This window comes from Natrix helvetica, assembly GCF_964273705.1.
Source record: "Natrix helvetica genome assembly, chromosome: 13".
Taxonomy (NCBI): Eukaryota; Metazoa; Chordata; class Lepidosauria; order Squamata; family Natricidae; genus Natrix; species Natrix helvetica.
The window spans coordinates 2,743,846-2,771,568 of NC_138557.1; the positions used below are offsets into that span (position 1 = coordinate 2,743,846).

At 47.0% G+C, this 27,723-nt stretch overlaps 1 protein-coding gene and 1 long non-coding RNA gene across 5 annotated transcripts in view; both read right to left on the reverse strand.

The window, feature by feature from the left end:
- Positions 1–27,723, reverse strand: part of LOC309398705 — a 203,741-nt gene that overhangs the window by 20,824 nt on the left and 155,194 nt on the right. The window lies entirely within an intron of this gene.
- Positions 13,252–27,723, reverse strand: part of CARD11 (caspase recruitment domain family member 11) — a 47,624-nt gene continuing 33,152 nt past the window's right edge. For 3 of the 4 annotated variants that reach the window (XM_081965825.1, XM_081965823.1, XM_081965824.1), the window contains exons 17-24: positions 27,316–27,556; positions 26,776–26,863; positions 26,323–26,418; positions 25,603–25,735; positions 25,217–25,396; positions 21,758–21,882; positions 19,379–19,494; positions 13,253–14,383 (exon numbers count right to left, since the gene is read on the reverse strand). In XM_081965825.1, coding sequence (XP_081821951.1) covers positions 14,179–14,383; positions 19,379–19,494; positions 21,758–21,882; positions 25,217–25,396; positions 25,603–25,735; positions 26,323–26,418; positions 26,776–26,863; positions 27,316–27,556 — 1,184 coding nt within the window. In that variant the 3' untranslated portion in view covers positions 13,253–14,178. Of the gene's footprint in view, positions 14,384–19,378; positions 19,495–21,757; positions 21,883–25,216; positions 25,397–25,602; positions 25,736–26,322; positions 26,419–26,775; positions 26,864–27,315; positions 27,557–27,723 lie in introns of all 4 variants that reach the window. The other variant, XM_081965826.1, reaches the window with a different exon arrangement.

The following is a 27,723-nucleotide window of genomic DNA, read 5'->3' on the forward strand; positions in this document are numbered from 1 at the left end:
AAATTCTGACTCAGGTTGGCCTCTTCTGCAACCAGTGGGGAGAAGACCATGGTTTGATTAGTACAACATTTAATAGTGTTTAATCACAAATCTGAAACCATAATGTGCAGGCATTCCATAGTAACCCAACCCCTAATGAATTTGTCATGGTGACGTGTGAATCAATAAATTTAATAAATATATATAATATATATAGTTGGTTACAAAAGGCTTTTGTGCATCTCTTCCACAGTCATCAAGCATAATTCATATTAACTCAAGTGTTTTAACTCAGATATTTATACATGTTACCATCATCATACCTCCATTTTCATTTGACTACAATTGTTTAAACGTCCTTCATCATAAAATATCCCAAAATTTAATACATAACCACATACTGGCATTTCATTTACTATTTCTAAAATCCTCCAATAACACTGAATCTTTATGTCCTATTCTCCCTAAACATCCATAATATTCAATAACAAATTTTTCTAATTTTAATAACTAAATAAAATAAATAAAAACATGAGCCTTAACTAGCATGGATTTGAATGGGGGCCCTTTTAAAGACAGACCAAGTTCGGTGGCCACTGAGCTGTCCCTTGTTTTGTTCTATTTGCAGAAGGGAAGATTTGGTGGTGGGGGTGGGGGAAGAAAAGTGTGTTTTGCGAAGTTAATACGTTTTGGATCATTGTGTTCTTATTACAGCCGAGCCAATCAACCCTCCGTCTTCCCTTTCTTCTTTTTGAAGTGTGCATTTTTCAAGAGGCAGAAGGAGAAGACCTCTGATCAATATTAATATAATAAGAAAAAGATGGCTCAAAATATGCTTAGCCGTGTGACAGACCACATTTCATGTTATTTCATAGCTGGGCTGGAGACGGGGGTGGGGTGGGGTGGGGGGGTGAGAACTAAAAGAAGATAAATCACACCAGGCTATACGAAACCACAGCGGTTGGGGAAAGGACTGCAGGGAATATATATATATATATATATATATATAGGAAATACCGACATCCTTTTTTTCGGGACAAGAAGAAAATTAAATTTAAAAAAGAAAGAAAAAAACTCCTGGGTTTTACTAATTGAAACGTTGAAAAGGCTACCAGAAATAAGGAGCCGTGTGATTAAAGACATTTAACGTTAATGGTTTATCTCACTTTTCTTTTGATTGATTATGGGCCATTAGGGTGTGTGTCCCCCCCCCCCACCCACTCTGCTTATTTTCCTGCCGGCATTTAAAAGCACCCAGTAAGATACAGATTGCAGATTACACAGAGTTGGAAAGGGCCTTGTAGGTCATCTAGTCCAACCCCCTGCCCAAGCAGGAAACCCTACTCACCATCTCATCTTAAATCAGAATAAGATACGCAGGAGAAGCTGTGGAGGAACAGGATGGGTGTACGGCATTACAGGTAGCCCATTACCTGGACTTCCAAGCAGGGGTGAAATTCAGCAGGTTCGGCCGTTCGAATATCTAGTGCCGCGTAATGGAGTGAGCTCCCGTGACTTGTCCCAGCTTCTGCCAATCTAGCAGTTCGAAAGCACGTAAAAAATGCAAGTAGAAAAATAGGAACCACCTTTGGTGGGAAGGGAACAGCGTTCTGTGCACCTTCAGTGTTGAGTCATGCCGGCCACATGACCACAGAGACATCTTCGGACAGCGCAGGCTCTTCAGCTTTGAAACGGAGATGAGCATCGCCCCCTAGAGTCGGGAACGACTAGCACATATGCGTAAGAGGAAGCTTTACCTTTAATCTCCTATACTAGCTGGCTGAGTTCACACATTAAGCCCTAAATCATTGGAGCTGGATTATATCTGACCTCTGACCCCACCCCAACCCCCCATAGTAACAGGGTGTGGGGGCTCCAGCAAAACTCTTTCCAAGGCTACAGATTGGCCACCCACACAACATTTCAAGAAAGCAAGCAGAGTTTCTGAATTCCCATCAGTTATTACCGACGGGCCGTAATGGTAATCGATTCTGGAAACTTACAAGCTCGCAACTAACCCTTGTTGCTTACTACACCCTCTTCGCTTGGTCAATAAAGCTGATCTTACAATCCCACCCCCCACCCGCACCCCACCGTCCACAGATAACATGCGAAGCAGTCCAGGCAAAAGATCTTAAGAAGTCTTTCTGGATCCGTTAAACCGGCTTTTCTAATCTGTGTTTAAAAGATTAGGAGGGATTACCTAATCAAGTTTAAGCACATTTCGCTCACACGGATTTCCCGCGGCCCCCTCCCCGGAGAAGACCGCAACGGGCTGTTAATTTTCCCGAAGGGACTGAGGAAGACTTTAACACGCTTCCTTCTCAGGTGAGACACCGAGGGATTTACCGACAAGGTTGCAGCCAGTTTGACGTTCGAAATTTGGTGAACCGGTTTTCAGCCTTATCTGGAAAGTGACATATTGGGGGATGCTGGCATCAGCAGTTTAAAGTTGTAGGCATTTGTTTCCTCCCAACCCTCCATTCCCCCTTGACAAAATTAATGCTGATTTCCCCCCACCCCTTTCAATTAAAACGCTGATACCCCCTTATGTAATTTCTCAGCCTCAATTCAACTAATTGGCGTGGATGTTTTGTTCAACTTGGCGTAAAGCTTCTCCTGGTCCCGCTAGAACCAAGTCAGCCTATTTCTATTATTTGTTTGTGTCAAGAGAGTCGTATTTTATTCTCATTTCCCTGCCCACCTTCGTCTTTTCTTCCTCGCGGGCAGATCTATTGTGAAGACTACAATCGGTGTGCCAGATCTCTTTTGTCAATGAATATTTAGCCATGCCACAATTCCTGCTCCACCGCCGTTCGGATTTCAAGGAAGGGGCTGGGTTTCTTAATGCACAATCTCCATTACTTTGGGGCGGGGTCAGTCATTAATTTATTATTGTCAGGGTTCCAAATAGCATCCAAAAGTAAATCAGAGTCCAAAGTCCAAATTTTGAGCAAAGTATTGCTCAAAATTCCAATTTATGAAGAGAGCCATGTTGGCACATCTGGGAAAACCCGAATCTGAAAGCTTCCCCAGTTTTCCCCACCCAGCTGAAAGTTAAAGATCCTGCCCCCACACCCACAAGCCCATCACGTGGTCCAATCATCCACTGCCATGCTGGCCGCTTCCACCCATCCAGTTCCAGTCAGGTGCGGAGGTGCAAAGACAAAGGATGACCTTGGCTTTCTAGAAAGAATTTGGTTATGGCTACCTAGCATCTAACTCTGTACAATCCCCCCCCCATTTTCCCACCATAGAAAATGCATCGTAGAATAATGGAAAGTGTGGCAGGCCAGAGACCCAAAAGAAAAGATGGCTGCAGGCCTGACAATTATTTTATTTAGGGAATTTATATTGCCACCTGTTCGCACATGGCAACTCAAGGCGGCTTACAGAATATAAAACCTAACTCTGGAGAGATGCTGAACCTATTTTTCAGTTTAGCGCAGGGTGTTGTTGAAAAAAGGCGCATCTTGGATCACACCCAGGACACGAGAAAGGAACAAAATTAGAACATTAAGGAGCCAGGATCAACGGTCCTTAAGTGAGTCCGGCTTCCCTATTGACTTTGCTTGTCAGAAGGTCGCGAAAGTGAATCACATGACCCCGGGACACTGCAACGGTCATAAATAGGAACCAGTCACCAGGCATCTGAATTCTGATCACGGGATAGTGATCAGATGCTGCAACGGTCATAAGTGTGAAAAGTCACTTTTTTCCAGTGCCGTCGTAACTTTGAATGGTCCCTAAATGAACTGCTGTAAATCGAGGACTAGCTATAGGGATAAGAAGGAATAATCCCCCCTTTGGCTAGGCCTGTCGTGTTTTCTGCAACCCGCCCATCTTTGCAGAGATGCGGCCTCCACAAACTTCTTAACAGTAGAGGGAGCTCAGATGCTTTAAAACAACCATCATTTCTCACCCTTTCCCATCCTGTGGCTCAAAAGAAAAGAAACTTAAAGAAAGAAGGAGGGGGGAAATAAACATAAAAATAATTTTAAAAATCCATTGGTCTTTGGTCTTCTAAATTAACTGCCGTCAACATGTGGTCTTAATAACAAGAATAACAGTAAGAAATTCATGAAGATTTGGCCAGTCTAGAGAAAATAAGGACTGGGGAACACACTCGCATGATCACAGCATTCCAGTATTTGAGGGGCTTCCCCAAAGAAGAGGGGGTCAACTGATTCTCCAAAGAACCAGAAAGCAGGACAAGAAACAATGGATAGAAGCTGATCAAGGAGAGAATCAACCTGGAATTCAGGAGAAACTTCCTGACGGTGAACACAATCAACCAGTGGAACAGAAGTTGCCTTCAGAAGTTGTGGGGGGCTTCATCACTGGAGGTTTTGAAGAAGAGACTGGGCAGCCACCTGTCTGAAATGGGTTTCCTGCTTTTGCTGGATTAGAAGACCTCTTGCAGTTCTATTCTGCTTGAATTGAACGAGATTGACAGCTGTGGCCAATAACATTGAGTAGAGGTCTCACCAAGCTTTCAAAATTTGGATCCAGTCCCATCTATCATTGGGTGTGGGACCAAGGGGGGAGGGCACATGAAGACAATCTTTGGGGTCTGTTGCCCCACCAGTTGCCAAGCTTGCTCGGCAAAAAGCAGGAAGGACCCACCCTCAATGTTTTCCCCACCATCCAAGGCTGGTCCTTGAGAATCCTTCCCTGAAGAAGACCTCCAGTTGCCATCTGGCTTCCGACTGGCCTGTTCTCTCCCTCCCATGCCTTCGTTCTCTTCGCCCTCGGTGACTTTTGGGGGACACCAATAAAGAGGCACAATCTGAGCAGGAACCTTGCCCCCCCGGTTTATGCAAACAGTCTCTTGGTACTTAGTTCCAGCTGGAGTCACTTAATAGCTTGCTCCCAGTTATTGACTTACAGCGAGCTGCCAAATACTCATTATGAGTCTGCATTCCCAGAGCACCTTAGTTAATAGCTATTGATATTCCTAGCTCTTCGGAGTTTTCCCAGCTGTCCTCTAACTCAGAGAACCTGTACGCCCGCCACTCTTCTGCCGGTGGCAGGTCAAAAAGATGATGGACAGGCCGACGGAGAATTGTTCCAATATTCCTTTCACTCTTCTGCTCCCTGCAGCCTTCCTCCAAGGACTCTGGATTGGGCCTCGGCGGGAGAGGTTGGGTCCACTAGCAGGTCAGATGAGCAGGATGGAATCCCCATTTTTGGAAAGGTAAAATTGGACCTTTGAAAAAAAGGAAATTCCTTGCAAAGAAGAATGACTGCATTTTCTTGGGGGGAAAAATAAATAACTGTTGGAAGCAGAGGTGGTGTTCAGCAGGTTCTGACCAGTTCTAGAGAACCGGTAGCGGAAATTTTGAGTAGTTCGGAGAACCGTCAAATGCCACCTCTGACTGGCCCTGCCACCATCTATTCTCTGCCTCCCGAGTCCCAGCTAATCCGGAGGGAATGGGGATTTTGCAGTATCCTTCCCCTGCCATGCCCACCAAGCCACACCCAGTGTGCACATGTGCAGAGTTGCCAGATGGGAACAGCTAAAGAACAGAGGCCAACTTGGGAGTAAGCCACAGGTGGATGAAGAATGGCCCCTTCCCGAGGAAATAAAAGAGGAGCAAAAGGGGAGTGGAGTTTGCAGGAGACAATTAGTTTGCTTAATTGGTTGGTGACTCTCCGAGACTCCTTGTTAAATTTTGCAGATATCGGCCTGGCAGCTCTCCAAGATGGATAAGGTCTGTGACTGTAAATCCTCCCTCGAAAGACTTTGCTGGATGTGAATGAGAAGAATTCACGGCAAATGAATAAAAGGTTTTTTTGTCAGGACAAGGAGTTTGCTTCGAAGCCTCGGTCAGAACAACTTCCAGCCTGATTTTTGTTCCTGGAATGAGGAAAGGAAATGGCACCGTCTTGTCCTTTGCTTCCAGCAGCAGAAAAATATTGCGGATTGAGCTCTTGCAAATGCAGGCATATATAATTGAAAAAAAATTAAATTGATTGACTAAGACTCAGACCAATAATTGACTAATCTTTCATTTGCTGAGTGACGGCTCTATCGGTTATCCGGCGCTCGAGCCAAGACACATAATCTACACAAAAACATTAAAATTCCCTACCAAGGAAAGCTAGACTTTGCTGCCTGGTTAAATGGCCCAAATGAAAAATGGTCAATTACTTTGATAATTGTCCTCCGGTTTGCGCAATTGGCTCCGCTTGTGACCTAGAGGAGCAGTCTCCTAGGACAGCCCCATAAAGCGTCCACAGAATATTAAGGACTAGAAACTTGGGCGTGGGTGTATGCGTGCCGGAGAGAAAGGGGGATCGGGAGAGGGGAACCTGCATTGCTGCCCATCCGTAGCCCTGTAACCCATTGCTGAACGACAGCCTCTTCTGCATGGAGCGCGTGATGTTTTCCTCCCCGTTGCAGAGATCATGACCCCATTTGGCTGGTCTTCTCCATGGGGAGAGAGGCTGGCATGCAGGCGGTTTAGCAGAGGCCTTTCCTGCCAGGCTGTGGAGTTTATTTTTGGAGGCGTACGGAGCAAATACGGGTAATAAACAGCGATGGGAAAATCAATGACGACAAATGAAGCACCGGCTAGCCCTGTATTTTTGCAGGCCATCTCATCGTTGGGGCTTTGATTAATGACGGGCTGTCGGATCACGAGTCATGTGCTCCAAGGGCTGGTGGGGGAGGGAGATGACACAGGTTGCTTTTTTTAGGACGCCATGCGGGCTACGGGGAGGAGTGTATGTTTTTAGATAGGTTAACGGAAGGCACTTTGTAGGTCATCTAGTCCAAAACTTTGTAGGTCATGTAGTCTTGGCCACCCTAGGAGACCCTACACCATTCCTGACAGTCTCTTCTTGAAAGCGTCCAGTGATGAAGCTCCCACAACTTCTGAAGGCAACTTCTGTTCCATCGGTTGACTGTTCTCAAGGTCAGAAAATTTCTTCTTACTTCTAGGTTGAATTTCTGGAGGACTCAGAGACCTTTCTGTGGCTAGACGTAGAGGTTCTTCAAAAGATTCCAGACAATCAAGGCAGGAGACTTATATCATCCTAGTCAAATAGTTGTTTCAATCTCTTCTTGAAAACTTCCAGTGTTGGAGCATTCACAACTTCTGGAGGAAAGTCATCCCACTGATTCATTGTTCTCACTATCAGGAAATTCCTCCTAAGTTCTAAGTTGCTTCTCTCCTTGAGACTGCTTCTTGTCCTGCCTTCAGGTGCTTTGGAGAGTAGGTTGAAACCCCCTCCCCCATCTTTTCTATGGGGATAGTCATGATTTCAGTGGCCTCTTGCTTTTACCAGAGGCCCATAAACAGAGGGATAGAATGAAGATCACGTGAAGTGTTAATACCCCTTTATAATGCCTTGGTAAGGCCACACTTGGAATTCTGCATCCAGTTTTGGTCGCCACGATGTAGAAAATATGTGGAGACTCTGGAAAAAGTGCAGAGAAGAGCAGCAAAGAGGATTAGGGGACTGGAGACTAAAACATATGAAGAATGATTGCAGGAACTGGGTATGTCTAGTTTAATGAAAACAAGGACTAGGGAAGACATGATAGCAGAATTCCAATATCTCAGGGGTTGCCATAAAGAAGAGGGAGTCAAGCTATTCTCCAAAGCACCCGGGGGCAGGAGAAGAATCAATGGGTGGAAACTAATCAAGGAGAGAAGCAATTTAGAAGTGAGGAGAAACTTCCTGACGGTGAGAACAATGAATCAGTGGAACAACTTGTCTCCAGAAGTTGTGAATGCCCCAACACTGGAAGTCTTTAAGAAGGTGTTGGATAGCTATTTGTCTGAAACGGTGTAGGGTTTCCTGCCTAGGCAGGGGGTTGGACTAGAAGACCTCCAAGGTCCCTTCCAACTCTGCTATTGTATTGTATTGTTTTCCCGATCTGCCTTTTCTCTCCATCTGGCACTGAGCAACTCAGGGTTAGATAAAACCCCAGGCTTCCAGAGACACAACCAGCTACCCATCTTGATGCAGGGATCTTCTTGAACCCGTGCAGATTCGCTTGAGAAACAGACAATGGTGCCTGCGGAACTGCAAAATAATACTAATACAAAGGGAGTGGAGGAGACGTAAAGAAAAGAATAATTCACCTTTGTTTCTGCTGACCCAACTCATAATATATTGTCGGGGAATGAGCATCTTTCTTGCAGGGAAAGGTTAACATCCTTGTAAATTAAAAATAATAACACGAGCAATGCCTGGAGCCACAGGCCTTTTTGGCTGCCTGCCCTGATCCTAACCTCCACCTGCAATTGTTCCAGCTTATTTCGGAAACCACCGCGTGGTCGGTGACACCGAAGGCGGTCTCTGGGCGGCCAGATGGGGAGAGGTAAAAAAAAAAGATGTTGACCATGACTATGGAATTGAATCCCTCTTTAAACATAGATAAGTGGTGAAATCTAGATTTTTTTTTTGCCACCGGTTCTGTGGGCGTGGCTTGGTGGGGGATGTCATGTGACTGGGTGGGCGTGGCCAACTTTTTTTCACTTTTTATTTATGTATTTTCTTTGAAAAAAGTTTTATTTTTAAACAAACAAACACAAACAAAACATGGAACATAAACCCCTCATCAATTATTTTTTCACTTTTGAAAGCCTTTTTTTCCCTGCTGGTTCGGGCGAATAGGCAGGAAAAAAATGTTTTTAAAAATGGGGGGGGGGGGGAAGCTTCCAAGGATCACACGGTGATTGTTGGAACCTCCCCCCCCCCCCCGAGTCAGGACTGTAGCCGGCTCCTTTTGGGATCTTTGGCCTGCCACACTTTCTATTATTCTGCTATGCATTTTCTATTGTGGGGAAATGGGAGAGGGGATTTTATGGAGTTAGATGCTATGCAGCCATAACAACATTCTTTCTAGAAAGCCAAGGTCATCCTTTGTCTTTGCAGCTCTGCACCTGACCGGAACTGGGTGTGTGGAACTGCCAGCATGGCAGTGGGAGATTGGACCATGGGATGGGCTTGTGGATGTGAGGGCAAGATCTTGAACTTTCAACCGGGTGGGGAAAACCAGGAAGCTTTCAGATTCAGGGTTTCCCCAGATGTGCCAACATGTCTCTCTTCATAAATTGGAACTTTGAGGAATACTCTGCTTTGGACTCTGATTTAATTTTGGATGCTATTTGGAACTCTGACACCCCGCTTTTTAAAGCATTTTTTCCCTGCCTATTTGCCCGAACTGGCAGGAAAAAAATGCTTTAAAAAGCTGATGCTTCTGGTGATTGGGTGGCTTATAGCTGAGCTGCGCAATTCTTGGAAGCTTTTTTTTTTTTACTACCGGTTTGCAGAACCAAGGACCATTGTCCCTACTGGTTTGGCTGAACCAGGCCGAACCGGGAGGATTTCACCCCTGCCCTAATGCCTGCAAAAATGAACAGGATTTTGAATGCATGGCAGTGGCTGACCTCTTGACATTCCTGTGTCTACCCTCCAGTCAAAATATATATATATAGCGTAGGATCTGAAATTGCAGCCCTTACTTAATGCTGACCAGCATCTAATGTTCTTTCATTCACACCCTGGTTTGAAAGATCAGTTTCCTGCACAAAGGTCCAATTAAAATGATTTATTGCTGTCACGTCCAATGTACAAGAATCTTCTCACTCCTCTGCTTGGAGTTAGATAAGAGGAAATGGAATTCAAGGGAGGTTCAACTTAGATTGCTGGTGACTACGTAGAGATTCTAGGCTGCTTCCCCTTTTGACCCCCCCTCCAGGTTCTAATCCAGAGCATCTCCATTCATGGAAGCATGGATGGAAGCTTCTAAAATGGATCAACAAACAGGACCCCACCATTTGACTGAGCCCAGGGGTAAGTAACGGCGTTGACGGCCTCAAAGGCAGCTTTTAATAGCTTTGATCTAAGCAGCGAGTTTAGTCAATCAACTGTTAAAATCAAAACACTTAAAACCTAATCAAGACCGCTAAATCCATTAATTGGATGGCAATCCTCGGAGAAAACACTCAACGGCTCCTGTGTCAGCAATGTTTCAAAGCAACGTTTTTAGCTCTTTCGTATTTCCACAGAAGCAGCTGAAGATCTCCATCCACCGGCTGAGCACCGTATCCCTTATGGAAGCCATGGTGAAACGGAAGATGACCAGAAATGGAGGACCTCCTACTTCAAACTTCAAAGGAGAGGTTGTGGATTTTCAATTCAGGGGTGTGGCCCTCTTGCTGCTGAGCAAAGGCTCTGTATGTGCTCCCCTCAAAACCTTCTCCAAACCCTTAGCAAAAACTTGAGAAATTTATCCCATCTCTCCTTGATATCCACATCAGAAGTTCACGTACACATGCCTGGAGCGATGGGTTCTGACCGAGACTTCCCAAGAGTCTGAAGCAAACTCCTGGTCCTGACAAAAACCTCCTTTATTCATTGGCTGTGAATTCTGCTCATTCACATCCAGCAAAGTCTTTCAAGGGAGGATTTACAGTCACAGACCTTCTCTGGCTTGGAGAGCTGCCAGGCCGATCTCTGCAGAACTTGGCAAGGAGTCTCGGAGAGTCATGAACCAATTAAGCGAACTGATTGTCTCCTGCAAACTCCACTCCCCTTTTGCTCCTCTGTTATTCCCTCTGGGAGGGGCCATTCATCGTCCACCTGTGGCCTTACTCCCAAGTCCACCCCTGTTCTTTAGTCATTCCCTTCGTCTGGCAACTCTGCACATGCGCACACTGGGAACAGGCTCCAGCTGTTCTTCTGCCTCACTGATGTCTGACTCCGAAGGCAGCTGATAACTGGCATATGGCCATGGCCCCCTCTCTGCCTCCAACACAGAGCCCTCGTCCGAGCCTTCCCCAGACTCCAGGAGTGGCCCAGGTTCCTCCCCAACCTCCCCACTGTCCGAATCTGCAACCAGCTCCACTGGCCACTGGCAAGCCACAACTCTCTCTCTCTCAATCTTGGCTGGTTGAGCGTCTTTCTGAACCTTGTTCCATGGGGAATTCTGGGAATTGAAGTCCAGACAAAAGTTGAGAGGCACAGATCTGGAGAAGCATTTGCCTTTTCTGCAGGTTTCATACCAGACAATAATATTTGTGATGCTTCCCTGCCCTCTTTCTTTTGTCCTAATAATTTTGGCCAGGCTCACTAAATTTATTCTGCTTGATGCTTCTTGTAACACATCCCAGGAGCTTAAAGTTCTGGTCAACACCCAACAGAACCTGGCCAGGGAAACAGCTAAGAAGGCTACTGAGGCATTTACGACCAGCAGGGTTAAATCTGCATTTTAAAACCCTGGAGGGAGGGGGCACGCAATTCTGCTGTCTCTCCCTTTCACCCTCATGCCCACCCCCAAAGCCTTCCTCACCATCTTCCCCACTACAGTGTCATAGCAGAGGTGGGGGACTGTAACTGATGGAGAAGGTGGACTTCCGTACCTTGGCTGAAAAATAAAACCAAATACTGTGAAATAGTTGAAAATCCTTTACAGGCAGCCAAATCCTTTTTCTCAAAGGTGGCAAGTCATTTCAACATCAGAGTCCAACACGGCTGGGGAAAGGAAATGCCATCCCATTTGCTTGAGTTTTAATTCTCAGAAGCAGCCCAGCCCATCTTAAAATCCAAGCCCCACATTCACTAGTGATCTATTACATTTCAGGCCAGGTTTTCCTTCGAAAATCCTGGTCTGGTTGGTGGGTTTTTTTTTTTCGTGATCCTGGGCTCAGTTTTATGCAGAACAAGCCTCCCTCCCCTCCTCTTTGGACTTCACTGCTCAGAGGAAAATGTCCCCTCCCCCTGCAGCCTGTCGCCATCCATGCAGCGAGTAGAAGATATTAGAGCATTTGCCATATTTGATAGATGCATACGGAGGCATGTAAAAAGAGAGAGGGAGAAAGAGAGGGAGGAGGAGGGACAAAGCACGAGAGAGTGAGAGACAGAGAGACGGAAAGAGAGACAGAGAGAGAGGAGGAGGGAGAGAAAGAGTGTGAGAGAGAAGGAGAGAAAGAGAGGGGGACGGAGAGAGAGAGAGAAAAAAAGAGAGGGGGAGGGAGAAAGAGAGAGAGAGAAAAGGAGAGGGCTAGAGAAAGAGACAAAAAGAGAGAGAGAGAGAGGGAGGGAGGGAGAAAGACAAAGAGAGAAACAGAGAATGAGATAGAAAGAGAGAGAGAGAGAAAGAGGGAGAGAGAGAGAGAGAAAGAGGGAGAGAGAGAGAGAGGGAGAGAGAAAGAGGGAGAGAGAGAGAGAGAATTTTCATGTGTTTTCAACATCTCTACAGGAAAAAAATAGATGTCAAGTGACAAAGCCGTTTGCACCAGGAAAAAAATCGCCACTTAATTGAAGATGTGGAAATTGGGGGCTTGTGGGCAGCGGCCACTCCGCAGCCTTCGGCGATCTTCGTTCTTCAAAGGGCTGGGAGATATGGAAAACGCTCAGCGGCGGCAGGCAGAGGACGCAATCTGCCAGCCCAGCTGTGCAACCTCTATTTATTTTTGCCCCATGCGAGCCCCCATGGAGACCCAGGGGCCCACGGAAAGGCCTGGCAGGGGCGCTTGGCCTTCCCTGCTCCAGATGGCAAAGGACAGAGCCACTCGGTGGACTTAGAGCTGGTTTAAAGAGAGAGCTTGGGCCAAATGAGACCATGGCTTCTTTCAAACAGGCTTAGAACATTGAATCCCAGGGCTGGGAGGGACCTTAGAGGTCTTCTAGTCCATGCCCATCCCCATTGTCTCTCTCTCTGTCTCTCCCTCTGTCTCTCTGTCTCTCCCTCCCTCCCTCCCTCCCTATCTCTCTCTCTCCCCCTCTCCCTCCTTCCCTCTCTGTCTCTCTCCCCCTCCCTCCCTCTCCCCCTCCCTCCCTCTCCCCCTCCCTCCTGCCTCTCTCTCTCAGTGTTGGAAATTCCCCATAACTGGCTGGGGAATTATGTAGGTTGGAGTCCGTACATTGTCTGTGGGATGACGTAAAGAGAAGGAGAAGAAACAAGGAATAGTGTGGGAAAAGAGATGAAGGGCTCTCGTTGCTACCCTGTTTTCCCCAAAATAAGACCTACCATGTTTGTTTTTTACCTGTGCACCTAATATAAGTCCTATCCCCCACAAAGAAGACTTACTGAAGAGCCTGCGCAGCCGGCTGGGTGCCCATTCCATCTTGTTGCTTGCAGGGCCACACCTACGAGGCGTGGAGCAGGAGCCCACCTGGCCACTTCTGGCACACTTCTGCTTGCTCGCAGCCCCAATGGAGCAGGAGACCGAGTGGCACACTGGAGCTGCCGTGGCGAGGGGAGGCAGGTGTCGGGGCGTGGCTGGCCTGGTTGCAGGATCCTCAAGTAAGCCGGTGCGGAGCGTGTGGTGCAGCTCCACCCCCTGCTTCATGGTGGCAGCACTAGTGTACCACGCACCCTCCTGCCCTGCTATACGCGGGGGGGAAATAACACGCCCTCCAAAAATCAACCCTAGTGCTTATTTCAGAGCCCCAAAGAAAATAAGACCTGGTCTTATTTTCGGGAAAACACAGTATTAAGTGGGCCGAGCAGGGGTGGGTTGTGGTTTCTTCTGCTGCCAGTTCGCTCAGGGACGCACTTTGGGTGTGTGCATGTGCTTGATGCATGCTGCATGTGCAGTAGGTAAAAAATGCATCTGCCCATGCACAGAAGCAAAAAAACAAGACGGTGTCGCTGATAGAACCGGTTTGGGGGCGTGGCCAGCCGAGTTACTACCTCCTCGGCCGAACTGGGCTGAACTGGTAGGAACCCACCTCTGGGGCCGAGAGACGCATTTTGGTGGATCTGAGGAGAGTTGATCTGATGGTTGAGGCCTTCCCCAGCTGCTATTTACATATTTTTATTTACTTATCAAATGTAGAGACCACCCATCTCACTCACAGAGCGACTCTGGGCAATGGCTATTAAAAATGCTTCACCTTGACCCTCCCACCGTCCATTTTCAGATTCCGCAAGGTCCCCGTTTATGCTTCCAAAGGTCTCTTTGGAAGCATCTGGACCGTCAGTGGCTGATGGGCTGCCTGGGAGAATAGCCCACTTCCTTACACCCCAAAGTATCTTTTGGAAGTCTCATCGTTCAACCTCCTTTGGATACGTCAACTCTTCCATTCTCCCTTCTTTAGGACGTCCGTCTCTCACCCTCAATGTTCTACCTTCTCCCATCTCATGAAGGCAGAACAAAGTCTGCCGTCTTCACCCAGGTCTTTATCTCTCAGCTTCGTCGGAGGGATTCCTAGATCCCCGGCGGGATCTGTGCTTCACAACTGTTCCTCGTCGATCCAGATGGTTTTCTGCTGCTCCTCCCAGACTTTATCCTTGATGATCCGAAGGAGATCCTCAAGGCTGCTCCAGGAGTCCGTCTCCAACGAGGCGTAAAGGCAAGGCAAGCCCTCCAGCTCCTTCTCGTTCTGACGACACGTCCTCAGCAATTCGTCCTCCAGTTCTGGTTTCGGTAGCAGCTTTCTGCAGGACCGAAGAAGAGACAGCCCCCCCCCAAAAAAACAACTGTTAACCACATCTGCAATGCACCCATAGAAACATAAGCAAAGACACTCTGGCATCAGCTGCTCATCTCAACATTGAATACCAGTCGCTCCCTCCCTCCCTCTCTCTCTCTTCCTTCCTCCCCTCTTTCTCCCTCCCCCTCCCTCCCTCTCTCCCCGCCCTCTCTTCCACCTTCCCTCCCTCTCTCTCCATCCTCTCTCCCTCCCTCTCCCTCTCTCCCTCTCCCCACCTCTCCCACCCCCCACCCTCCCTCTCCCCTACCTCACCTTCTCTCCCCCTCTCTCTCCTCCCTCTCTTTCTCTGCCTCCCTCTCCCCCTCCTCTCGCTCTCCCTCCCTTGCTCTCCCCTTCCCTCCCTCTCTCCTTCCCTCACTCTCTTTCTCTGCATCCCTCTCCCCCTCCCTCTCTCTCCCCCTTCCTTCCTCTCTTTCCCTTCCTCCCCCCTCCCCCCTCCCCCCCTGTCCCTCTGTCCCCCCCTCTCTCTCCATCTTTCCCAGCTAACAGGGTTATTGTTGGGGGGGGGGGGAATAGGAGGAGGAAGGAGTATTAGGTATGTTTGCCGCCTTGAGTTATTTATAAAAATAATAAATGCAGGATGTAAGTAAATAAAAGATGCTCCATTTTGAAGGGACAATTTTCAAAAATGTGGAGCAGCTTTTTACCTGCCTGAACAGTGGTCTGGCCTAGAAGACCTCCAAGGTCCCTTCCAACTCTGTTATTCTGAATTTCTGGAATTTACTGAAATCTGGGCAGTATTTATGGGGACCTCGAGACTCTATCCAGAAATGAAGAATCCTTTTTTCTGCTTCTGCCCCCAAAGAAAATGATGGAGCCTGGAATATATTTCCTTTTCTTTCTTTTTTTCCTCCCAAGCCCCATGCTTTCTCTCTTCCATGCACCGTTTCTTAATACTTTGTGCATTTGACTGAAGCTGCTGCTTCTCCATGAAAGGGTGTACAGTGTGAAGGGAATTGTTGTAAATACATTCTTAGATTAAAAGGTTCAAGTTGAGAGACAAGAGGGTCAGGGAGATATGACTAAAATCGATGGGACCAATTAGTTTCAACTTAGGTATGTCTCATTAATTTCTGACATAATCACCGTGAACTTTTCCTTGGATGGGGAACAGTAATTTTAATAGGGGTAGCCCCTAAGACACCGATCAGCCATCCGTTTCGAGCCAAAGAAATCTTAACCCATTAACCGCATTTTCCTTTAAAATGCTATATTCTCTCCCAAGGTAGGCTTAAGCCTCTGTATTTTTCAAACAATATAGACCTAGGACCATGACGGAGCCCAAAACTCAGCCAGATGGTTGCTAAGTGAGTTTTGATTTTGGGGGCCTTTCTTGCCCCCGTTGTCAAGGTAATCATGGTGGTTGTTAAGTGAGTCACCTGGTTGTTAAGTGAATCTGGCTTCCCCGTTGATTTTGCTATTCTATTCTATCCTATCCCATCCCATCCCATCCTATCTATTCTGTTCTGTTCTATTCTGTATTTTCTTCTCTTCTCTACTCTACTCTACTCTACTCTACATTCTATTCTATTCTATTCTATTCTATTCTATTCTATTCTATCTTATCCTATCCTATCCTATCCTATCCTATCCTATCCTATCCTACTCTACTCTACTCTACATTCTATCCTATCCTATCCTATCCTATCCTATCCTATCCTATCCTATTCTTTATTCTACTCTACTCTACTCTACTCTACTCTACTCTATATTTCTATTCTATTCTGTTCTGTTCTGTTCTGTTCTGTCCTATTCTATTCTATTCTATTCTATTCTATTCTATTCTATTCTACTCTACTCTATTCTACTCTACTCTATTCTACTCTATTCTGAATGAACTGTTGTAAGTTCTGTACTAAATGTGGCTCTTTTAACATGCAAACAACACATGATGGACAATCAATGTTCAAATTTTGGGGGGCAAGCAGCAGGGATGCTGCCACTAATAAACCAAACCAAATAACTGCAGCTTGAATTTGATCAATCAAATGGTGTATTTCTGAACTGAAAAACAGCATTTCATGCCCTGCTAACCCTGGGCGCCTCCGTGGCTACCAGAAATGCAATATAACTAAACCCGTCCACTATGTATTGTTTATGGTTCTCCAGTGTTTATTTACAGATAACTTAGAGATCCTTTCAATCTTCCGTGGGGTAGAGCATGACTGAGTAATAATTTGCTATTGATTTTCTATTATGTTTACACTTTGGCTGGTTTTCATTGTCATGTTCTGGAGACACTTCCATTTGTTTCCTGAAATTGGAGAGTTCAAGTCTCTTTCTACTTATCCAATTCATTGTTTTTCGCAACATAAAATTTTATTACTGCCGCTGACCATTTTGGGAAAAAGTAAACCTGGATGGAAGGAAGGAGGAAGAAAAGCTGGATTTCCAGAAGGAAGAGAGGAAAAAAGGATATAGATAGTCCTTAAATGACGACCGCGGTTGAGATAGAAGTTTCCATTATAAGTCCTTGCAATTGTTAAGTCGAGTCAGACTCGATTTTATGACATTTTTACAGGGGTCGTTGCAGCCAGTTGTAACTGCGAGACAGTTGCCAAGCCTCTGAATTGTGGCCACATGATTGTGGGAGGAGTTATGATGGTCTCAAGTGTGAGTCCAGATCGTAAGTCACTTTTTCCAAGGCTGTTGCAACTGTGAACCCTTGTTAAATGATCATAAGTCTAGACTACCCATAAGTGCAACCATCCCTTAAATTACACACTTAAATTTTTGTCCCATGCTTACAAATTGCATCGGTTTCAGTTCATAGCATCGCAATTCAGATGCTTGGCAACCAGTTTCGGGCAAAAAACTCTTGGGGATGCTGGATTCCTTCAATGACTATGTGGTTCACTTAAAAAACCCAGTGGTTTATTTAACAATCATAGTGACTCGCTTAGTGACTTCTGCAAAACGTCATAAAATCAGGTCTGGCTTATCATGGAAACTTCAATCCCAACTGTGGTTATAAATCCAGGATTATCTGTATCCATCTTTCCTCTCGTTCGTGGCCTTCTGGTTTTCTAACAAAAATAATAAATATTTGTAAAAGTAAGAAAGGTGGGAAAGAAAAAGAAAGGAAAGAAAGAAAGAAAGAAAGAAACAAGGAAGGGAGGAAGGAAAGAAAAAGGGAAAGAAAGAATGAAAGAGAGAGAGAAAGGAAGAAAGAAAGAGAGAAGGAAGGAGGGAGCGAGGAAAGGAAGGAAGGAAGGAGGGAGGAAGGGAGAGAGAAAAGAAAGAAAGAAAAGAAAGAAAAAGGGAAAGAATGAATGAAAGAGAGAGAGAGAAAGAAAGAAAGAAAGAAAGAAAGAGGGAAGGAATGAAGGAGGGAGGGAGGGAGAGGGTGGATAGGAAAGAAGGAGGGAGGGAGGAAATCAGGGAGAGGGAGAGGAAAGAAAGGAAGGAAAGAAAGAAAAAGAGAAAGAAAGAATGAATGAAAGAGAGAGAAAGAAAGAGAGAAAGGAATAGAAAGAAAGAAAGAAAGAAAGAAAGAAAGAGGGAAGGAATTGAGGGAGGGAGGGAGGGAGATAGGGTGGATAGGAAGGAAGGAGGGAGGGAGGAAGGGAGGGAGAGGGAATGAGGGAGGAAAATAAGTAAGTAAGGGAGTCTAGCTTTCATTTTTCTCCACAAGATTTTGTTCTCTCAAAGGTTTCTGGCGTGTAATTTTATTAGAACGATTAGGATGCAAACTTCCCTCCCCGAAGGGCCAACAGGTAGAAAAAAGGAATTCCGTGCCAAATTTTGATTCTGAGTCATCCAAGCCAAGCGTAACATCTGGAGGGCTGGGAACATATGGCAGCCTTGCCTACTCTGTGCGTTCCAGATGTGTTTGTGGTGAGAGATCTGCCAACCACAATAAAAAGAAATGACCTGTTTCCCTAGCACTGGCACCGACTGTCAGCCCTGGTTTTATATCATCAATTGCAACAAGGCTTGTGGGATTTTCTTTTGCCTTCTTCCTCAAATTCATCATCCCATCATCTCTCTCTCTCTCTCTCTCTCTCTCTCTCTCTCTCTCTCTCTCTCTCTCTCTCACTCTCCCTCTCTCCCTCTCTCCCCCCCCCTCTCTCGTCTCCCCAAACAGGAAGGAACAACTTAAGGACAACTTAAGGGTCAGATGTGCAACTCCTAGAAAAAACGAGAAGCGTCTCCGGGGACTTGGGGGTTAAACTACATTAAGTATTGATTGCCTTTGTAAGGACAGGCCCCACTTTAAACCTCTAGTTTTATTTAAAACTTGAAAGTTTTAAAGCAGTGATGGCTAACCTTTTTGGTGCTGAATGCCCAAAGCGCGCATATGCATGCAAAACCCCAAAATGCAATGCGAGTGACCCCCCCCCCACATGCGCCTCATGTCAACTCATAAAGTTGCCATAGTGAGGAAATGGGGGGGATGCATTATTTTGGCTAGAGTCGGATCTCAGATTACTACAGCAGGCTTGGGAGAGGTGCACCTCATTGGGAAATGTGATTGATGACACAGAATGAGGGGAAGGAAGGAACAGGGGTAAAGTTCAGATATAATTCAAATGAGGCTTAAATCTGACTTCAATACGCTATTGCGTACTCCTAACAAATGACTGGTTTTCTTTTGAAACTTGGCTCGAGGCTCATGAATCAATTAGGGCATCTTTCGGAAACCTGACACCCCGCACCTATGCACGCATGTCCCCCTCATGCCCCCTGCCCCCTGTGCATGTGCAGCAGAGACCACGAAGACCAGCTGGCCGTCGGGAGGCACGCACGCATTCGTGGTGGAGCTGGGATGGGGGGACGGCTTGGGTACCTGCAGAGAGGTTCACCATCATGGTTTTAAAGTTTATTTGTGTGATTGCTGCAGCCGTTTCGACCCTCCTGTATTTCCGCACGAGATGAAGCCTCCCTCTGTTTCCTTCCCGCCGCCTGTCCCTCTATTTGGCGCAACCGATTTCCTTACCTGAATTTCTTGATATTTTTTTCTGAGACTTTAATAAAGAGAACAATGGGATATATCTTGGCTTTGATTAAATCTTTGGTGCAGCCGATGCCGAGTTCGAGCAGGCAGTGTTTGTTCTGTAAACACAAAGTCAAGAAAAGGACTTAACCGAAGTATATTGTGTGTGTTTATGTGTGTGTGTGTGGGGGGGGATTTAGACCCACACCATATCCAACAGGATCAGATATGGGGTGAAATTCAGCAGGTTCTGACAGATTCTGGAGAACCGGTAGCGGAAAATTTGAGTAGTTCAGAGAACGAGCAAATACCACCTCTGGCTGGCCCCAGAGTGGGGAGGGAATGGGGATTTTGCAGCATCCTTCCCCTGGAGTGGGGAGGGAATGGGGATTTTGCAGTATCCTTCCCCTGGAGTGGGGAGGGAATGGGGATTTTGCAGTATCCTTCCCCTGGAGTGGGGAGGGAATGGGGATTTTGCAGTATCCTTCCCCTGGAGTGGGGAGGGAATGGGGATTTTGCAGTATCCTTCCCCTGGAGTGGGGAGGGAATGGGGATTTTGCAGTATCCTTCCCCTGGAGTGGGGAGGGAATGGGGATTTTGCAGTATCCTTCCCCTGGAGTGAGGAGGGAATGGGGATTTTGCAGTATCCTTCCCCTGGAGTAGGGAGGGAATGGGGATTTTGCAGTATCCTTCCCCTGGAGTGGGGAGGGAATGGGGATTTTGCAGTATCCTTCCCCTGGAGTGGGGAGGGAATGGGGATTTTGCAGTATCCTTCCCCTGGAGTGAGGAGGGAATGGGGATTTTGCAGTATCCTTCCCCTGGAGTGGGGAGGGAATGGGGATTTTGCAGTATCCTTCCCCTGGAGTGAGGAGGGAATGGGGATTTTGCAGTATCCTTCCCCTGGAGTGGGGAGGGAATGGGGATTTTGCAGTATCCTTCCCCTGGAGTGAGGAGGGAATGGGGATTTTGCAGTATCCTTCCCCTGGAGTGGGGAGGGAATGGGGATTTTGCAGTATCCTTCCCCTGGAGTGGGGAGGGAATGGGGATTTTGCAGTATCCTTCCCCTGGAGTGAGGAGGGATTGGGGATTTTGCAGTATCCTTCCCCTGGAGTGAGGAGGGAATGGGGATTTTGCAGTATCCTTCCCCTGGAGTGAGGAGGGAATGGGGATTTTACAGTATCCTTCCCCTGGAGTGGGGAGGGAATGGGGATTTTACAGTATCCTTCCCCTGGAGTGGGGAGGGAATGGGGATTTTGCAGTATCCTTCCCCTGGAGTGAGGAGGGATTGGGGATTTTGCAGTATCCTTCCCCTGGAGTGAGGAGGGAATGGGGATTTTGCAGTATCCTTCCCCTGGAGTGGGGAGGGAATGGGGATTTTGCAGCGTCCTTCCCCTGGAGTGGGGAGGGAATGGGGATTTTACAGTAACCTTCCCCTGGAGTGGGGAGGGAATGGGGATTTTGCAGTATCCTTCCCCTGCCATGCCCACCAAGCCACGCCCACAGAACCGGTAGTAATTTTTTTTGAATTTCACCACTGGATCAGATCAATTAGAACCCCTTGATTTGCACCTCTGATATGGCTGGTTTTTCATCAAGGGCAGGTGATGGCCTACCAGTTTCTGAAAGATTTTAGAAATCTCCCGTAAGTAGCAAGGACTCCCTTTCACCCGCCCAAGACCATCTATGAGCTTCACACCGGGGTGGGATTCAGCCTGTTCGGATTGGTTCGGGTGAACAGGATGCTAATTTTGCACCTACTTCACTGAATCGGTAGGTGCAAGGACTGCTTGGCCCACCCCACCCCTCCCTTCCCCTCCCATTCATCATGCCAGGTAAGTGCAGGTCAGAGGCTGTGGGAGGGCAAAAAACCAGACTCCTGGAAGTCTGAAAATGGGACCGTGTCCAGCCTCTGGAGGGCCTCCGGAGCCTGGGGAGGGTGAAAACTCCCCCCCTCCACCACGGTGCAGGAGAGCAACTAAGCCACACCCAACTAAGCCACGCCCACCCAGCAACCTGTGCAGAGAACGGGTTGCTAAAATTTTTGAATCCCACCCCTGGTCCCCCCACCGCTAAGACACCTGGAGCAACGCAAAAGGAGCAGAGAAATGCTTGGCAACTGTGTTTGCTCCCTTGTTGTGGTGGGCAGGTGGGGATGGACACACACACACACACACACACTTTGACAAGATTACGGGAAGAAGGCCAGATGGGGTCTCTGATTGCCGTTCACAGATTACACCACATGGCCCATGATGATTTTTGCACCAAGCAAAAGGAGGAAAAACAAACCAAGAAACACACGGGAGGAATAAACACTCTTCCCTTCGATTTTATGCCAACTGCGCATATTGTGTTACCTTGCAAAAGGATTGGCAAACCTACCTTGGCAGCGACGGCCTCAATATTTGCTGGGAAAATACATTCGTACATGTGCGGGTTTTTCTCCCGCGAATAGATGATGGTCTCCATGGAGTGTCTCCTGAAGAATTCCTCCTTGGTTATAATATCTGGGAGAGAAAGAAGGGAAAAAGAAAAGGTAAAAGAGAGAGGCTGGAACGGCACATAGGATGCCTTTGGGTGTGAGAACAAACAGCCATCCAACTGAATGGACGCTCTGGAGTTAAGATAGCTAGCCCTTGATTTACAACCGCCATGGAGCCCCCAAATGTCTGTTTGCTAAGTGAGACATTTGTTAACCGAGTTTTGCCTGAGTTTTGCCTCGTTTCTTGCCACCCCTGTTAAGTGAATCAGTGCAATTGTTAAATTGACTTTGCTGGTCAAAAGGTTGCAAAAAGGAGATTGCGTGACCCCGGGACATAAATGGGAGCCAGTTGCCAAGCGTCTGAATTTGGATGAGGGGAGGCTGCAATGGTCCTAAGTGTGAAAAATGGTCATAAGTCACTAAATGAACTGCTGTGAGCTGAGGACTGTGTGTATTGCTTAAGGAGATTTTGCAAGACCAGAGATCTCTGTCTGCCTGGCCATCCATATTTATCTATCTCTCTGTCTGTCTATCTCTCTGTCATCTATCTATCACTGCCTAAAAGGTAAAGGTTCCCCTCACACATATGTGCTAGTCGTTCCCGACTCTAGGGGGCAGTGTTCATCTCTGTTTCAAAGCCGAAGAGCCAGCGACGTCTCTGTGGTCATGTGGCCGGCATGACTCAACGCCGAAGGTGCATAGAACACTGTTATCTTCCCACCAAAGGTGGTTCCTATTTTTCTACTTGCATTTTTTACGTGCTTTCGAACTGCTAAGTTGGAAGATGCTGGGATGAGTCATGGGAGCTCACTCCGCTATGTGGTGCTTCGAACCGCCAAATTGCCGAACTTTCTGATCGACACACTCAGCATCTTAGCCCCTGAGCCACCAGGTCCCATCCTTGCCTATATTGTATTAACAGTTTTAAGAATAATAATAAGACCTAATACAAGCCAAATTGGAACACAGAAAGTGAAAAAAAAAGAGAAATAGCAGGAAAAGCTTCAAGTGCAATTTAAAAAAAAATGGAAAAGAGAGAAAAGAGAAAGATATAAACAAGCAGCTCCCAATATTCTCCACAACAGTTATAAGCACGATTATATCCTCTCTCTCTCAAATTATACCATAACTTTCTCCTTTTTATAATCTATCCTGTCTAATCATTAAAACCATCATTCAAAATATCTTTTTTCTGCAAAAAGAAAAAAAAATCCATAAAAGGTGCAATTTATGGCTCACTCTGAGGCCATTTTATGGGCAGCTGAACTTAATTTAAAAAAAGAAAAAATCTCAAAAGGTTGCTCCTTGGAGCATTGGGGAACCAAAACGCTACGAGGCCAAATCTTTGAAATCATTTCTAAAGATGTATTTCGCTAGGAAAAAAAAATACACAATGCCCCAAAGTAACGCATTTATAGAATGAGGGAAACCAATGAAAGAGAATATTTGTAGCTCCGGATTGAAATGAAGGGTCCTTGGTGCCCTCTGAGCTTTCTTGGTTTCATGCAGACGTTTCATTACCCAACTAGAGAACATCATCAGTGCTAGAAGGGAGTGAGATTGGAGTAGTAGGAGGAAGAATAATAAGAGGAGTATTGCCGGGTCTTTTGTGCTCTCTGAGCTTAGTTGGTTTATTGCAGACATTTCATTATCCAACTAGGTAACATCATCAGTGCTAGAAGGGAGATGGGTTCGTGAGTGGGAGGAGGATGAAGACTATGGGCTCCTTGGTGCTCTCTGAGCTTGCTAGTTTTCTTGCAGACGTTTCATTACCCGACTAGGTAACATCATCAGCGCTAGAAGGGCATGTGAGAAGGAAGAGGAAGAGCTTGCTTATTTTTTCCCCCCAGACATTTCATTACCTGACTAGGTAACATCATCAGTGCTCTTTGCTGTCAGTTTACATGAGGGAAACAAATGAAACAGGTAAGAGGAGGCAGACCCTAGGACAGTTTGCCAGAACTGGTCAGTACCGGCTGAATGCCACCTCTGGTTTCGAAGCCGGAGGGCTCCCTGCAGCAACGTGGGGCAGAGGCGTGGGGCGGCAGGGCCAGCCACAAGTGGCATGAATGGGACAAAACACGAGACAAAGGATGGCGGCCTTTATTATCCTTGCCTCCGCCAGCTGCAGTCTTTCGCTGGTGGAGAGAAGGTCTTTATCCTGGAGCATTTTAAATCCACTGAACTCAAGCATGACCTATTTCGAGGAACAAGCGACGCCGGGACAGCTTGAGAAGAAGAAGGAGCCACATCTTATGTAATGGCCAGCCCGGGTTGTGGTGTCAAGATTCTTTGCACAGACAGCGTTTCAAGCAAGAGGCAAGCGAGGGGCTGGATAAACCACGGATGTACAAATGGCGGCAATCACCCAGGAATTGGATCAGGGCAAAACAAAACAAAACAAAACAAAAAAACCTGTTGGTTTTCAGCAGCTTCTTCTTAGCAGCAGGCAGAAACGTGTTTCAGGGGCTTTTAGAAAAAAATAATGAGTGAGATAATGGGCGCTTCCCGAAGCTCGCTCCCCGTATTAAGACTGTATTTAGCCCCTTTCAGGAGACATAATCATGCAAAACATCCCTCAATGTCTTCCTTAGATCAGTTGGCATAGCCAGTTGAGGACTTAGCCATGATTAATCGCTCAGAATAGAGCTGGAAGGGGCCTTGGAGGTCTTCTAGTCCAACCCCCTGCTCAAGCAAGAGACCCCAGACCATTTTGACTAATTAATTAATCCATGAGAATAGAGTTGATGGTCCAACTCCCTGCTCAAGCAGGAGAACCTAAATCATATCTACCTATCTATCATCATCTATCTATCTATCTATCTATCTATCATCTATCTATCTATCTATCTATCTATCTATCTATCTATCTATCTATCTATCATCTATCATCTATCTATCTATCTATCTATCTATCTATCTATCTATCTATCTATCTATCATCTATCTATCATCTATGAGAATAGAGCTGGAAGGGACCTTGGAGGTCTTCTAGCCCAACCCCCTGCCCAAGCAGGAGACTCTACACTATTTTAGACAAGTGGCTGTCCAGTCTCCTCTTGAAAGCCTTCAGTGATGAAGCGCCCACAACTTCTGAAGGCAACTTCTGTTCCATTGGTTAGTTGTCTTCATTGTTAGGATGTTTCCTCTTAATTCCTCTGGAAGGAAGGAAAGAAGGAAGGAAGAGAGAAGGAAGGAAAGCAAGCAAAAGGGGAAAAGAAAGAAGCAAAAATGAAAAATAGAAAAAAGAAACTTCTGAGTCCTGGGGAATTCTGGGAGTTGAAGTTCACACATCTTAAATTTTGAGAAACATTGAGTTAGAAGAAGGCAGTGGCTTTAGACAAGGACTCCGGGATTACCTGGCTTGCATAAATTGAACTCCAGGGCTCCTCCTGAGTTGAGAACTTTCTGGATCAGGGCCTTGGCCAGCATCGTGGGGCCGAAGAGGACGGGGCGCCGGCAATCGCAGTGGGTGGCTTTCACCAAGCTGTATGGGATCAGGCTGAAGCTCTTATTGATCTCAGTCACGGAATCAAACTCTGGAGGGAGAAGATGTCAAGCCATCCTGGAATGAGCGGGCAGCCCAACGAAAGGCTGAAATCCCATCAAATGAGAACCACTTTGGGCACGCATGCCATAGGTTCTCCATCACAGGATTAGTCCTTCAGCTTTGCAATCTCAGGGAAAGAGGTTCCCTCCACTTCATGCCCCCCCACAACGCCCAATGCCCAACGCCCAACTGTACCTTCGAATCTTTCCAGGAGAGCCTTGGTCACCGGATGCACTTCCGATTTGACCCGGCTGTCTTTCGAAGTGACGATGCGCACCCTCTCATTGCTATTCATGCGCTTGTATTTGTTCTCGGACCTGCTGACAAACTGGAAGCGGAGATTCGGGTTGGGTCAAGGGGTGATTTAAAGCGGTCTGGCCCAGGGGTGGGCTGCTACAGGTTCGCCCAGGTTCGGGAGAACCTGTAGCTAATGTTAGGGTCAGTTTGGAGAACCTTCAAATCCCACCCCTGGCTGGCCCCACCTGCCCCTCCCCACCCGCCCCTCCCTTCCTTTCCCCTCCCTGCCTCTCCCCACCTCTACCACCTCACCCCTCCCCTCCCAGGAGTCTCCATGTGGCTCATTTTGGATGCTAGGTAGGTGCAGGGACCGCGCAGTGGCTCAGGGAGTGGGGAGAATGGGCCTCCCAAAAGGCTCCGGAGCCCGGGGGAGGCAGTTTTCACCCTGCCAGAGGAAAACCTCCGGAGCCTGGGGAAGGTGAAAACTCCCCCCACCCCCTGTGATGCAGGAGGCTGGCTAGGCCACACCCATTATGGCCACGGCCATCCAGCAACCAGGCAGAGAATCCGTTGCTGAAATGTTTGAAGCCCACCCCTGGTCTGGTCTACCTAGTAAGGCTAGTGATCAGAAAGTTGGACCTACTCTTTTAATTTGACTCTGATTGTTGTTGTTGTTACCTGCAAGATCTGGCCCAAAAGGAAACTGGCTCTGGAGAGACGAGGGCTGCTTTTGGATTCACTGGGAGATGCGGCTTCATCTGGTTGCAGCGTAGTCTAAGGGTGCAGCAACAGAGAGAAGGAAGAAGGAAGAAAAACGAAGTGAAAAGAAGGGAGGAGGAGGAGGAGGAGAAGAAATAATGTAGGGCAGAATTCCATAAAGCCAAAACAAATTTATGGGATGTTGAAGCAGGAATGTTGAGAAGAGAGGCCCACCGTGCTTGGGGTCCCTCAAGATAGGGAAGGTTGACTTGATGACAGCAAAGTCAACCACCCATAATGGATGTAGACAGAGCACCTCTTCTAGAGTGGGTGGGAATTACCCAAGAGGCAAAACTGCCCAAAATTGCTCACAAAAGGAGGGAAGAGGGATGGGTGAAGAAGACAATCATCCCAAGCCAAAGGAGAACTTACTCGTGATATCCCATGGACACTGTCTATATCTTCTTTGCTTCCTTTGTTCATGAGTCGCTGGAGTTTTACTAGGAGAAGCTGCTGGGCTCTGCAAAGAAGAGTTGGGAAGGATAAGAGGTGGTGCTAAGGAAGGCTTCCAGCCTGACCACCCTCAGCCGGGCCCCTTTTTGCTCCTGTGGGATGGCCAAGCAATTTGGACCAAGCTCCAGGGAAGCCAAGAAGCCCTTGCCTGTCTACAATGTCATGGGATGGACAATATTTGACCCAAATGTGAATTCTTGGAGCACCTTAAGAAGTATGTAAGAAGAACCTCATTGCCACAGAGGTACTGTATCCCCAGGTAGGTCCAAAAACTGAAAGTCCCCTTTTTCTATGTGGGTCACATCTCCTGCATAAGGCTCCATTCTCACCCCACTCTGCAGCCAGCCAGAGGTGGCATTTGCCTGTTCTCTGAACAACTCAAAATTTCCGCTACCGTTCTCCAGAACCTGCTGGATTTCACCCCTGCCCTGCCCCTTGTGCTCAGGAGTGGGTACTTACCTGCTGTAATTGGGGACTGTCCCAGTTTCTTCATCTTTGTTGGTGATGGGATGGACTCTGGCACAAAACCACTCACACTTCCCCTGGTACATGGTGTCAAGGACGTGCAAGATCTCATCACACCTCACGGAGAGGGAGCAGCAGTCCAGGTGGCTGGAGATGCTGAGATTCAGCCGGATGTAGAAGGAGTCACCAGAGGTGATCAGACCTTCTTCCATTTCTGAAAGCAGCTTCTGATAACCTGGATCGGAAGGGACGCAACCACAACCAGTTCCATGAAACGAGGAAGGTGCTTTGGTCCTCCCTCATTGGGTAGAAGCTTCCCCCATCTTAAAATCACCAAGTTTGAGAAACACTGATTGAATCCCTACTGCGTTTGTTCCACAGGTACAATTGTGCCCAACTCAA